This window comes from Endocarpon pusillum (assembly GCF_000464535.1).
Source record: "Endocarpon pusillum Z07020 unplaced genomic scaffold scaffold1719, whole genome shotgun sequence".
NCBI lineage: Eukaryota > Fungi > Ascomycota > Eurotiomycetes > Verrucariales > Verrucariaceae > Endocarpon > Endocarpon pusillum.
Genome location: NW_006916062.1, coordinates 224417 through 238621, shown reverse-complemented (window position 1 = coordinate 238621; position 14205 = coordinate 224417). Strand labels below are relative to the sequence as shown.

General features: G+C 51.1%; 3 protein-coding genes across 3 annotated transcripts; 2 read left to right on the top strand and 1 right to left on the bottom strand.

Annotated features, from left to right (window-relative positions):
• Positions 1-5325: 5325 nt before the first annotated feature.
• On the bottom strand, positions 5326-7449 carry EPUS_00916 (uncharacterized protein; the record flags this gene model as incomplete). Its single annotated transcript, XM_007802475.1, has 1 exon — positions 5326-7449. One exon carries the CDS (start codon positions 7447-7449, stop codon positions 5326-5328), a length of 2124 nt encoding a protein of 707 aa, XP_007800666.1.
• Positions 7450-8665: 1216 nt separating this feature from the next.
• Positions 8666-10115, top strand: EPUS_00915 (uncharacterized protein; the record flags this gene model as incomplete). Its single annotated transcript, XM_007802474.1, has 4 exons — positions 8666-8700; positions 9201-9218; positions 9266-9560; positions 9759-10115. 4 exons carry the CDS (start codon positions 8666-8668, stop codon positions 10113-10115), a joined length of 705 nt encoding a protein of 234 aa, XP_007800665.1.
• Positions 10116-12471: 2356 nt separating this feature from the next.
• EPUS_00914 (uncharacterized protein) lies at positions 12472-14181 on the top strand (the record flags this gene model as incomplete). The annotated part of the gene is made up of 2 exons (XM_007802473.1): positions 12472-14006; positions 14067-14181. 2 exons carry the CDS (start codon positions 12472-12474, stop codon positions 14179-14181), a joined length of 1650 nt encoding a protein of 549 aa, XP_007800664.1.
• Positions 14182-14205: the final 24 nt, after the last annotated feature.

The window sequence follows — 14205 nt, the reverse complement described above, 5'->3', positions numbered from 1 at the left end:
CGATCCCCACTCCCTTCTCGGCGTCTGCACAGGCCAATGCTCGCCGACGAAAGCGACTCGGAAATTCCATCTGTTTGATGCAGTAGTCATCATTGACCACCTGCTCGGTGACCGTCTGTCCGATCGCCGTCCTGGGCGTGGTGAACAATCCTCTCCCGCCCGTGCAGGAGCTGGAAGTTATCCCACACGTATATATCTCCCGGGCTGAAGTGGAGTTTCAACTGGTGCGAAGTCACGACGCATGATCTCCTGGAACTTGCAGTGTGCGCGTCGCGCCCGCTCGTATTGCTCGTACGGACTGTGCAGATACCCCCGCGAGATGTGGGTGCCAGTGGATGCATTTCAGCTCGTCCGGATAGCCTGGTATCTTGCGTACGGCGGCGTCCACGGTAGTCTGGTATAAGGGTGGGTTTTTAGAATTGCGCGACACGGCCGAGGATATAAATGGTTGAGCACAGCGCCTCGTAGAGATCTGGTTCCTCCTCACGGAGGGTGTTGAGCGCCGCAAAGGTATGGACGAAGGTATTTCCCGCAGTGGCCATGAATAGCATGCAATCCCTGGACACGGACTGAGATTTTATAGTATGCGTGGTCGACATGCGGACGAGGCTTTTCCGATATGTCCTAGTTCGGCAATTCCGTCACGCGAGGGCCGGATTCGTGGTAGTAGGAGGCCACCTTGAACGTGGAAATCTGTAGGACGCATTGAGGGCTGGAAGACGGCCCCGAAAAGACGTTTGAGAACGTGGTCAAAAGATTGTTTGTCCGGGTGCTCTCTGTGTGGGTGTTGACCTCGGGAAGATCAGTCAGCTTGAAGATTCCTGGAAGTTCATCGGGAAGCAGGGTGTCAAGGATCCAGGCTTTCATGGCAAATAATTTTTCGTGGCTTAGATTCTCCGCTTCGATCTTATGGTAGCAGATTTGCGGGGATGACGAGCTCGTCAGTTGGCCAGCCTTTCGGAGTGTTTGACTCCTTCACTGTTGGAGTGGATTGCAGGTTCGTTGCGACATGCGATGCTAGTAGTCGAAGCCACACGCCCCGGGAAACGGAGTAGTCGATCCATCGTCCCATGTGACGTCCAAGGTCGTTTTGACGCCTGAACCCGAAGTAGCCGCGTTTTGGATGTAGACGAAGTACAGCTGTTGACAGAAGATCTGCGATTCGCGTACTCTCGGATTCTGTATCGCACCGTGCATCATGCAACCACTGAGCGTGGAAGACGAATGTAGCATCATAAACGAAACAGTAAGAGTATCTCTGGAGGGCCAGATTGAATAGTCAAGAATGAGTTGGTTGGAACCAGTGCTAGAAGAATCTTTCTCGGTTGCTGGAGGCATTGTACGTAGTAGATCTCTCTCCAAACGGGACGAGCCGAGCCAGTGCTCTCTAACCACAAAGGCTGGGGTTATTTAGCAGCGTTCGCGTTCACTCCTGATCCACTTACGCACGGAAAACTAGGGACAGCAAATTCAGTTGGAGTCATGGTGGTGGCATCCTGGGGGGGCGCCTTTTCACCTACCACGTAAGGGTTTGGAGCTTAAGCAGTGGACATGTTCATACGGCTCTGTAGCTGGGAGCCAGGTCTGGTACTCAGGCCTGCTAAGCAACCATCTGCAGGTTTGATACAATGATGGCGAACATTCATTTCACCAAACCTGAGTGAGCTGAGGTAGTATTGTTGTACAAGCTGCGTACGGACTGAACTTTGCTGTTGCTTGACGAGATGTAGATTCTCTTGGGAGGCTGCTCCTCCCAGAATGGGTCCGATTTCGAACTTTCCTTTCACATCCTAGATCCTTACAAGAGGTTTTCAGCGCAGCTGTGCACACATCATCATCCTGGTTCTTGCAGTCGTCACAGATGCAGTAATCTTTCGTTGGACTCTGCTGACGATGTTTGTGCCTATGTTTGTGTCGATACCCAGCTGGGTACAATTGATCCTTCTCTGGCCCCGCATAGGATGAGTTACCAAATCCCTCCTGATTGCAAAGTTGGGTAGAGTATCTATTAGTTTTTCTTAAGAGCCATCCTCGAGCGGGATGAACTAAATTCTTCTCTCGGAATGACCGAATCTCCGGACTCGCTCGGTCGATCAATGTAGGCCGGTTGGCAAATAGGTTAGAGCGAGAAACCGCCAGAATAATATGCAAGATTTGAGCAATCGAGTTGATACTCTATGGATTCTATCCGGTTGCTATCCGGCTGCTTGCTATCTGCAAAATCCACAGGAGATGAAGGATATAAAGAGCTTGCATCAGTTCTCCTGACTCCGAGAGTTTTACGCTACCCGTTCGAGGGCAAAACGCCGAAAATAGCTTAATCGTCAAGAGTTTAAACCATCATGTTATGATCAATTTTCTTGAGTAATCTCCACTTGTGGTAACGTCTTCAAATCAAAAACACACACATAAGAAAGAATTTATTTTATCAGATTCTACAGCCTGGGGGAGAACCCCCGGAGAGCTTTCTTTAATTTTTCTAGCGGTACGGTCTCGGTCGATATCAGAAAGTCCTGGTTCTCACTATTCTCCATCGCGGCATCGCCAGACGGATAAATATCTTCTTCCAAAAGGCCGTAAAGACATCGACTAGACTCTGGAACAAATCGCAATGCGCGAAACTTTCAAGGAGACCGGCGTTCCGGTCAAACTTCTCTCCGTCCCTATACCCACTCTGCTACTGCGCCAACCCATGCTCAACCGACCCCAACGTCCGACGTGGCCCGACCCGCCTTAGTGACCGAACCCATCGCCCGTCACTCAGAGGGTGACGGACGGGAATTGGAAAATCATATTTTGGTATGCTGCTCAGGTGGATTCTACTCTGAAGCAGAAAAAAGACATCCAGCGGAGGGAGAAGACTTTGAGATTTTTTGGGTTCCTGCAGAAAAGGTGCAAGAAATTCTGTTGTGAACCTGCTGTGCAGAGTGCGTAGAGAGCAAGTTGTTCGATAACCAGGGGTGGAGAGCGTAGATCCACGTACAATTGGCTATACCAATTAGAAGCGAAATTGCAGTAAAAATTGACCAATCAAAAGCAGGCGAAACGCAGGGAGTACGCGTATGAAACCTGGCCAATAGGCCCTCTCAGAGGTTCAACATCTGTCTTTCTATGATGATCAACAAATTGCTGTCAAAGTTGTGTCCGCTATTCAGCTGTTGCCGAGCAAGAGACCAATGGGCGAATCTTCATGATAGAGGCTTCGAGGTTGCGGTGTCTCGTTTCTAGGTGTGCATCTAGATGTCACAACAGTCTGTATGCTACGAAGATAATAACTTAGAGAAAGGGAGATAAAACGACCGAACCATCAAAGCGCTATTAGGAATGGAACCTAATTCATTTTATCCCCTCACTCTTAGGATCCGGCATAAAGATACACCAATCTCGGTGGATAAAATTTCCTTGCAGCTCGCTATGATTTAACAGCGTGCTTTGATTTGTAGAAACACCCTTGCTTTCTAAGGTCTATGCTGGTCGACCAACTCCGACCAACTCTTGCATCAGTAGCAGATATGCCCACAACCGATGTATTCGCCAAGTGTTCATAAATATGGACCCCAGCCCGCACGCAAAACAGAGTTTGTATGTGTCAGCATGGGCAATCGAAGAAAGCCTTTCACCCACAGATATGCATGATCCAGACTGGATGCAGGAACACACTAGTGAGTGATAGGAGCATGATAACCCTCCGGTCATAGGTGTCCGCAAGTGAGCCAAAGAAAAGGGCTGTCATAAGGCCTTCGCTGGATAAAATATATCAACAATAAGTATATGTTCGAGCCCATACGAATCACCACCTTCGGGAAAGGCTGCTTGCTGGCGCAGGCACGCCTGGGATAGAGTCGAAAGTACCTTCGAGGCCAATGACAAATGCAAGCTCGCTCTGTATTGACATTTTCAAGTCCTCCTTACAGATTTCCAACAGCAGAGGTAGGCTTGGTCTACATTCCCAATTCGATCGGATACGTATTATCCAGTATGTTTTGGGGAATGGACCAACAAAATAATGACTCGCGAAGCGAAACAAAGCTGGATATAACGAGCACGGGAAGCTGATCTATCGGCCAGAATACCGCCTCCTAGAAAGTGCTTGGATCGTAGCGTTCACCTATCCTGCTGCTGTGATCTGGTATGGCTGGACGGCCGAGAAGGGAGTCTTTTGGGCTGTACCTGTGAGGTGCTAACCTTTTGATCCCGTCCTAACTCACAAGTGGAAGATTCCGGGTTTGAACTAATATGGCGGTGTTTTGCCAGCTTATCGGCCACTTTTTCTTCAGCGGCGGGAGCATGCTGTGTTCTTTACTACCAACACGACCATGCTCACGGATTTCTTGCCTCCGCAGGCGTTATCGGGAGTTACCTGCAACAATTTCGTTCAGTACATCTTTGCATGCATTGGAGGGGTGATTGCCGAGCCCCTGATCGCAGCTATTGGAAACGGCTGGTTGTTCACCGGGCTCGGGGCTCTGGCGGCGTTCAGTAGCATCGTCGTCTGGGCTATTGCGCATTATGGACCACGCTGGAGGCGAAATGTGGATGTCGGATTGAAAAAGGGAGATGCTTGCAGATGCAATCCAATCTCTGATAGGTATCCAGCATCACAGGACGGCAAAAGATTTAAATAGGATGACACTCTCCAAATACCAACCTCCTCCCTCCCTTCCTTCCTTCCTTTCGTGGCGGGTTGCATTTGAACGTCGTCTTGATCCGGTCATTGAAGGGGCAAGGCCTGAGGGTTCAGCATGTGTTTAAGGATTATGCCATATCAATGATACACAATGCCACGACCCGACCAACAGAGGTCATGATAACCATCAGAAATTTAAGGGTAAGGAAGGCGAGCCAACAGCCCCGGAACTGCATAATTACAGGGAAGAGGCCAGGGACAGACACTGGGTTCTCTCCCTTCGGAGTGAAGATGTGCTCCGATATCACAGTGGAATAACAGGAGGATGCAATAGCTCTAGGAAGAAAGGATGAAAGGATGAAAGAGCGCCATCTCTCTCGGAACAAAGTCAATTCGTCATATGTCAGATATGCCCTTTCCTCGTACATGCTGAGTGTCACAAGTAGGCGACTTCGTACGTCAAAACAGAAAATTATTCCAGGCTTTGCTATGCCACGCTTCATGAATACCGTCGAACACCACAAGTATGAGAACACCATGCACGACAACCAGTCGTGGTGATCACGAGAACTCCACACTCTGCCCTCCGCCGCCCAGCCTCCCTTCCCTGGCCATCCTAGCTTGAGCCCTTTCTGCACGCCTTCTCCGCCTGTTATTCGCATACTCCGTCGCTCCGCTTGTCTCTGTACCGGGGCTTGTTACGCTACCGGCCGGACCGAGGCCACTTCCAGTGGGTATGGGTGGTGGAGGGGGGACATTGAACTGTTGTCCGGTTCGGGGGTCGACTGTCGTTGTGTAGTGTAACGGTGGTGGCGGTGGTTGGGTTGTGAGTGGTGGTTGTTGATATGCGCCCACTGGCGGAGGGGCAACCGGGGGCGCTGCGGCTGTTGGGCGGCCGTTGCTTCAGCTTGTTGACGCTCGAGCGCTTCAGTCCGCCTCCAGCGTCTGTCGGCGCTGGACATTCTTCCACCAGCACCTTCGCCCCCAGATGAGCTTGAAAAGGAGGAGTTGCGTCTCCTTCGACCGCTGTTGGCTATTCCTGCTGCTGCTGGGACAGATGCGCGCTTGGCTCTTTTTCTCTCTTCTCTTTGGGCGGCGGCTTCCTCTTCCGTTAGACGTCTGAGCGTCACATGTCGCCCATCGCCGTGCATCTTGACTTTCAAGCTTACAGGTGGTGATTCCATTGAGTCAGTGTTCTGCGTTCGACCTGAATGCCGCCGCCGTGAGCCTGCTGCGCCTGCCATTGCAGCAGCAGCTGCTTCATGGTGATGGTGCCTGTGATGCGGTTGATGACCAGAATTGGTGGTAAAGACTTCGCTACCAGAAGAGTCCACGTCAGTGCGGTGGATAGGTGGTATTGGAGGAATATTGCTTGGTACGTTGCTTGGGCCTGCTATGACCAGTGGGTCAGTCCCAGGTGGCCGGATACGGTTGCGGTCTGCAAGAGCTGCTGCTGAAGCTGCACCAACACCGCCGAGGATTGGACCTGTAGCATTGCCGCTCGGCCGTTGGTGACGGTCATCGATGACGCTTTCAGAGAACTCCGTGCTGATTTGACTGCCCAGCGGATCTCGACGATGGCGCTTTGGCAAGAACCCATCACCCGTATATTGACCTTGCGAATTTGCTCGATGTATTCTCTCTTCCTCCAGCCGTCGGTCTTCCTTACGTTGACGGCGACTTTTGAATATTTGGCGCAGCGCGAACAGTGCTCCACCTGTCGCCGCTGCATCGCGGAAGGTGTGCCGGCGGTCGCGCCGGGAGGGGGAACCAGAGGTGTAAGAGTAGCTGAGCGAGGAATGTGAATGACGGTGGTGAGGTGTCATCGGTGATTGAGCAAGAGGATGCGAAGGTCGCACATAACCCGGAGACGCCCCTGTGGGTGTCACTGGTCGCGGTGGGCGTCCTTCTTCGATATAAGATTCGGTGGTGACAGATTGGTTTCCTCCCAGTGGCGGACGGTATGGTCCGGTATCCGACGAGTCGTCTCGCCTGTCACCGAAAAGAGATTTCACAGCTGCGATACCCGCTGCTACGGCCCCTATCGTGAGAAGCTTACTTCTCCATCCATGTTCGGATCTAGCCGAATATTTCTCGTTGGTCATATAAGACGTTCCACTTTCGGTTCCAACCACGTCGTCATCATCTCGTCGATCTCTTGAAGATCGCCTTCTCCATAGAGCTGCGAGACCTGCTGCGCCGAGACCCGCGGCGGCTACTTTCGCTAGTCCGCTGCTTCTCTTATCTCTCCTCTCGTCAATGACTTCATCTTGGCCGGCGTGGTACCTACCTCCAGCGTCATAATCGCGACTAAGCCGACGTTGGTGCAGCCATGACAATACAAAGTATGTCACCACTAATACGAACGCTGCTATGGTGTAGAGAATGAAGAGATGCTGGGGTGAGCCATAGAGTGTCAGGCCAAGTGGTATCTGAACAATCCCCAGCAATGCAATCATGCGGCCGAACCATTGATGCAGCATCAACTTCAAGGGAATATGTAACCGGCGCTTCCCCTTCTCTTTTCTGTGTATCAACCAGCCTCCAAAGAATTGCACGATGATGAGAACGTAAATAGCAATGCCAATGCCATGATGTGGGTTTGATAGCCTTCGTTCAGGACCCACAGCAAAGAAACCCAGTATAAAGAGTACGGTCGTTAGTATGAAGGTGAGTATCTGGAACCAGATATGCAGTCGAAGCGCCCAGAATGGTGATCTGCCATAAAAACGGGCAAGCATAATGGCAGCGGGTACAAGACCGAGGAATGTGATGGCGGCAAGGATGCCATGCGCTCTGATCAACCCGTGATACCCTGTCATGGTAAAAAACCTGTTTCCCATTCCTGAAGCACTTTCGTTAGCTTGCACTATAGTACACAATGGTCTCCCATGCCCCCATACCATTGTATCTCATTGTGGCAAAGTTTAAGCCAACCAAGTTGGGCAATAAGAAGGTGTTCTTCTCCGTATCCCATGTTCCATCTCCTACATGTAACGTATTTGAAGAATATGAGCTGCTTCCTGGGGGAGCTAGCTGTGGTGAAGGCGACATTCTCGTAACCAATATGGAGAGGGTAGTTCAGGAATGTCCGGACAGCGGAGGAGAGCCTCCAGCAGCGCCAAAGAATGCACCATCCGACAAGTCCGACGACAACTGCAAATGCTTAGCGAGCTGCGAGGCTATGAAGATTTTTCATTATCTGTGACTTTGGTACAGGGTAAATCGGTCTCCAAGCAGGATAGACGCGATGGCAGATTGTTGATAGCATGCGGAGTCGTAATTACAACTGGCCTGTGGTCGATTATATGAAAGCTGTAAATGTTGATGGGAAGCTGTGAGACAGATGTCAACGACGTTGGAGCACTTGAGTCGGATGAGTACACTTGTACAACGTGTAAAAAGTCTCGAACAGATTCGTGTATCCTTGCTGTATTCAACTGCATACGTAGTAAGTTAGACCTGTTTGGGGGATGCAAATTTGGGGCCGAAGGGCCGAGGAGCCAATGCACTTTCTGGCCGGGCAACCGATTTGTCTTGGCTGTCCCACATTGGTGATGGGACATCTTTTTGACATCACTACGTACAGTGGGGCCCACAATTCTGCAGAATTCCTAGTTAGGGACTCCTGCCCTGCAGATGATTCAAATCGCCCCTCTCTCCTTACAAATAGAGTGTGTGCAAATTTACTATCATATGATTGCTCTTGTTCTGGTACATATGAAGATAATACTTTTATCATGAGATATTAAGTAGAAATTGTAAAAGTTGAAATTCTGTTTTTATCACATTTCAAGAGACCTCTAAATTCTAAGTGTTAAAGTCCAAAGGTAACTTGAGTCTTGAACAATAAATTGAAGAATCTTTAAAAAGGAGAACATTTTGTTAATTCATATCATCTGTGATGTGATAAGCAACCACCAACAAGATCAGACTTTGTCTATTAGCAAGTTGTATAATAGAAAAGTGATGATATGTTGTGTGGTGGTCAAATGTTGTAAAATCAGAGAAAGAAAAATTTGATGTTCTTGCAATGCCATGCATTCTACAGAATTGTGGGTACCAACCACACTGTACGTACGTAGTAGTCCGTAAACCGTCTCACTTTTCATGCTCAAAACGTCAAGTTCGCCTCAACCTTATCAGATGCCACTGCAGTGGGTCATCCGCCATATCCCAATGACTTCGACACGCAATCTGAACTGTCAGAAGCCTGTCAAGTGCCCGTGATAGGCCTCCTCTACCTTCTGCAGCTTCGGAGTACTTAAGAGTCCTTTCACACCGCAAAGGGGACTTTCGATTGAGATCTGATAGTAGACTGCTCGCCTCACAGATGCAGCTATCAGAGCTTCCCTGACAACTTGGGCCGACAGCATTTGGTTGCGCATTGCAGCAGACACAGCGCGGATAGCCTGTTCGTGGTTCTGCTGTGCTTGCCCCTCGAGCGCACGAGTGCCTACTGAGGGCTCCGGGCCATGGCAGGCCGTGAACAGAGCATACATTTTGCCAAAGCTGTCTCCAGGCACGGCACTACCTTCGCCGTATTCATGGCAGCTCGCTAACAGGAATCTAGGTTGGTAGGGTGGATATAGTGAGTCTCGCGCAACCTTACTGTGGTCATCTCTAACAAGAACCCAGCACGTTGTGTTGGTCCGCTTCTTTTTATCCCCAACCACTCCTCAACTGGCAGCGCAAATCGACCCGCGGCCTGGCAATCGACTACCTCACTATCAATGTCCTTGGCTTTGTCTGCTACCTGATTTCGACTTCTGCGCTCTTCTTCTCGGCCCTGATCCGTCACCAATATACCGAACGGCACGCAGCGTTTTCCAAGCCCACTGTACGGTCCAACGACATTGCCTTCGCCGCACATGCTGTGATCATGAGCACCCTCACCTACACCCAGTTTTGGCCCAGAATTTGGGGCTTTAGAGTAAGCCGTTCTCAACGACTGAGTCGTCCGATTGCTGGATTATTCTGGGGATGTATTTCGGCAGTGGTTTTAATCATACTCCTGGTCTGGACGAGAGGTAAAGCCGGAGGTAGAGATGCTCAAGATTGGGCATGGATCGATGTGGTATGGACTACGGACAGGCTGTTGCTCAAATGCATTGTTTGTTAACATTCCTAGGTCTACTCTTGTGGACATGTCAAACTTCTTGTCACCCTTGTCAAATACATGCCGCAAGTGTGGGTCAACTACAAACGGCAGTCGACGGACGGATGGAGCATCGAGCAGATCCTCCTAGATTTCTCTGGGGGTGTGCTATCCATTGTTCAATTACTGATCGACGCCAGCTTCCAGCCTGACTGGAGCGGGGTGACAGGGAATCCAGTCAAGCTCGGGCTTGGAAACATCACTATCTTTTTCGACCTCATCTTCATAACCCAGCACTATCTCTTATACCGACATACAGGGCAGGGCAAGGTCGACGAGAGCATTGGCGGCACTGAGCAGCCTCTTCTGGCGAATGGACCCCGACCCTAGCAGCCGCAATTTTGGAATAGGAGACGGTGTATGGTTCGAAGCAACGGCAGCCGTCGATATCGATTCTGGTTAATAGCGGAGCACCAAGTAGGCAGCAAACCTCGATCCGAATTCAGCACCAACAGGGTGCAGCACCATCAATCGCAAGCGAGCATCGGCTCTCTCTCAGTTACCTAACCTGTCCGCCGTACTAGTTTGCGTGATGTCGAAGCTACACGACATACAGGGTGATCGCGCTTTGCAAATCAGCAGAGGCACATGATGCGAGTAAGTAACATGCACAGGAAGGGGCAGATGGGAGCATGCTCGCACCCACTTCTGGAAGGCGTCTGTATCTGAGAAATGTATATGAATCTGGACCCCTCCAGGCCCTGTAACATCTGGTCCTCTGGTCCGTCCATACAGCCACAAGCCTGAGGACGGGTAGTCACTTGCCAGAGGAAGAACCTTGGCGCGAGACGCGGCTCACGAGGCTGCATTAATTTTAATCATTAATCCTTAATCATCCGCACTACTTGTCCTGTACAGAGAGCAGGTCATTAGCCAACTCACCGGTGATGGCGGCTGTTGATGGTTATGCTAAGAGGACGTTGATGGTGTGATCGATTTGCTGTCCTCCTACACCCAGCCATCCCACATTGGTTTGCTTCGATCGTCGTTGTCACTGGTGCATTTGTTCCCTGTATCACGACGACTTGTTTTTGCAAGGACCTGGAAATTGGAGCTTGTGGAGTGCAGCCGGGCCGATGAGCTCAAATTGCTACTCACTTTCCACCTCTGCAGGGGCAGAATTAGTCCCAGGGTCTAGATTCTCTGTTGAGCCGCTGAAACGTGGGTGCAATGTCAGCCCTTGACGGTGGGTAGCAGGAAGAGTGGACGATTAGCATAGAATTACGCTGTAGAAAACACAACTGCAGAGCGAGTGCAGCAACTACTAGTAGCTACTAACTCAGTAGCTACTGTACATGCCAGGTAACTTACGAGTCGCAGGGAACTGCCCCCAGGGAGCTGCCTCCAAAGAACTGCCTTACAGGGAGCTCCCCTCGGTGGTTAAGGCTCTCTGTGCATTGACCATGATCCAACGGGCAGTCTGAGCCGCATGATCGTAGCCTCATCATCCCATTCAAACTGTGCCACATAACGTCCCTCATCTATCACCTCTTCCAGCCAGTCAAGGCTGTCCGCAGCACGAAGGAGGAGATGGTAGGCTGGATCCATGCTCGGGCTCCATCTTTTCCTCCCTCTTCCCGAGCCTTGTCGACATCGCCCAATCTAAATGCCTTGCCTCATCATTGCCTCATCTCGATTCTCCCTTAATCCTTCTCCCTCGCCGACCCCCTATCGACCCATCCTCCCTGGTCACACTATCCACAGATAGACGGCTCTATCATTCTTGGAGGCTGTTACTAGTTCTTCTAGTGCGACTATAGCTACGGCGGCAGACACCAACTTACCAGGAATCAACTCTGACCCAACACGAGAGTGACAGCAGCAACATCGCCCTGGAAGCTTACCCACTACCCCCGACCCGGTGGACACACCGTGCTGCTCCGCCCCATTTCATCCCGGCGCGCAAGTGGTCAATCAGGCTCGAATCGCTGCTCCTGCGACGACAGCAACAGATCACCATCGCGTCGCCGAGCTCTGTTCTCCTCATTCGATCTTCTTACGCGTCCCATTCACCAAACGAATTTGCAACCGTCGTCAATTGTTCTGAGCTTGTGTCAGAGCCTCCAAGGCGCTTTCTTCAACGGTGTGCTGGTCTCCCTCTTTATGCTCTCCTCTAGCCCCGCGTTCCCCATCCTTCCCCCCACACCCCTTCCTATTCTCACCTTGCTTTGGCCCCATCACGATAAGCAAATTCCTCATCTACCCGACAAGATTCTGATGTCTATCGGCATGAACCTCTGTCGCGGCAGTATGCTGGTGGTCTAGCACATGGAAAGCCGTGGCCACTGAGTGTGCCGCTGTTACCCATATAGAGAAAAATGGTCTCATACGCGCGGTCGTTTACTCCTGTCTACTTCCACTATGATAGACTCTCCTCTGAGCCCTTTGATCCCAGTGCTGATCTGCTCCCTCGCTGGTTTCATCTATCTTCAAAGTAGCAAAAAACGGCATGTCGTTGTCGAACGTTGGCCTTAAAAAAGCTGATAGCTTCTCATACAGGTGTTGATGCTTTACGAACCGATTCTTTATCCCGCAGTTGTGGACCAAGCCTTGCCTCAGTGCAATACAGGGCCTGGAGTGTAGCGCTTCGGCTGTGGTGAGACTCTAAAAACTGTGATTCATCAGGCTCTACGCCACGTTGTAGGGTCGCGACCTATGCTTCGTTAATGAGGAGGCTGCCGGCTTCATGAAACCCCAGGTGGATTATTACGACCCTGAAGTAGACGTGCGGCACTCATCTCCTGGCCTGGTGGCAACGCAGATCAATTACAAACCCGAGGAATCTCCGCCGCCATATATCTCAACGTCTCCGTCATCAGGATCAGTGTCGCCGGAGCCGGACACGATAACGAACGACCAAGAGGGCCATACCGAATCTCCTCGCCTCCCTGCGAAGAAGAAACTTAAGAGGAAAAAGAAAAGAAAGGGTCGAACTCGTCCATCGCAGGGTGACGCGGTACTGATCAGCTATCTAGACCCAAATCGTCCAGATATAGCGCGAGAGGTGGCTCAACACGCATTGAATTCTGCCTCTCAGTCGGAGGCTGAGGAAGACACAGAGAAGGACATGAGTGGGGATGGTGATGAAGAAGAAGACGACGATGACCGTACCAAGAACAAGTGTCGCGATAATCCACAGACTACCGATCTCACGACCAAAGCGCAGGCCGCCCTGCATGATGTTTTCATGGAAGACCCTGCTCCGGAGCAGCATGTTGTCTCGGCCGGCTTCGCCATGCATGGAGCAGTGAATGGGACTACGAAGGAGCACAGCTTGGTTAATGACGCGGCAACGCTGCATGTAAGCCTGCATGCGCTTCAGAATCCAGAAGGTCCCTCGAAATCGTTATGCCCTCCTTTACCATTGAAAATCGAACCGTCATTCCCGGAAGGCAAGGGTGAAATTGAGGATGAATCCATCACTACCTCTCCTGCGCTGGCCAAGTTTGCCATATCTGCAGCGGAGGCAAATCCTGATAGCACCTTGCCGGCAATGCAGAAATCACCGCCTCGATCGATGTCAAGCCACTCACCCGATAGCGTTCAGAACCTCCCTTCTCTCCAAACCACTCTCGGCCAAATCGTAAGCACGCCGATTACGGACACTCCTAACGCAACGTCACCCTTTTCCCAGATCCTAGGGCAGTCACCTATCGTGACCCGTCCGCAGCATATGGCCGCAGGTACAGGCCCCTCACCTATCGTTTACTCTCATCCCTCCCCAGCCTCCTCGAAAGACATGACGACTATGTCTCCACCCGGCTATCCAAGTCACGCGAGCCTTTGGCGAAGTACTCCCAAGGAAGGTTCGCTCAGTACGATATCGCAACCAGCGTCTGTGCCTGGCCTGACCCCCTCGGCGTCATACCCTTCACCAAAAGAGAACACAAGCCCTGAAAGCAGTACCACTCCTCAGTCCCTGAACGGCGCTTTGTTGACCAATGGAGCCATCACAACCACAGCCTTCAAATGTGCTCATCCAGGTTGCACTGCTTCTCCATTCCAGACACAGTATCTACTCAATTCACACGCAAATGTACACTCTTCAAATCGACCGCACTACTGTCCCGTCAAGTCATGCCCACGGAGCGTTAGTGGAAGAGGCTTCAAAAGAAAAAACGAGATGATCAGACATGGCCTGGTTCACGACTCGCCCGGCTATGTGTGTCCTTTCTGCGCGGATCAGCAGCATAAGTACCCACGGCCGGACAATCTTCAAAGGTTCGGTTTTTCCCATTGCCTTGTACACTGATTGAGGGTTTCTAACGTGTCGCTTTTCAGGCACGTTCGAGTGCACCATCCAGACAAGGAACGCGATGATCCCCAACTACGATCAGTTCTGGCCCTTCGATCTGGGGATGGAGGTCGAGGCCGACGGCGACGCACTGGCCCATGATGACCTGGCACTGTTTGCTTTCAT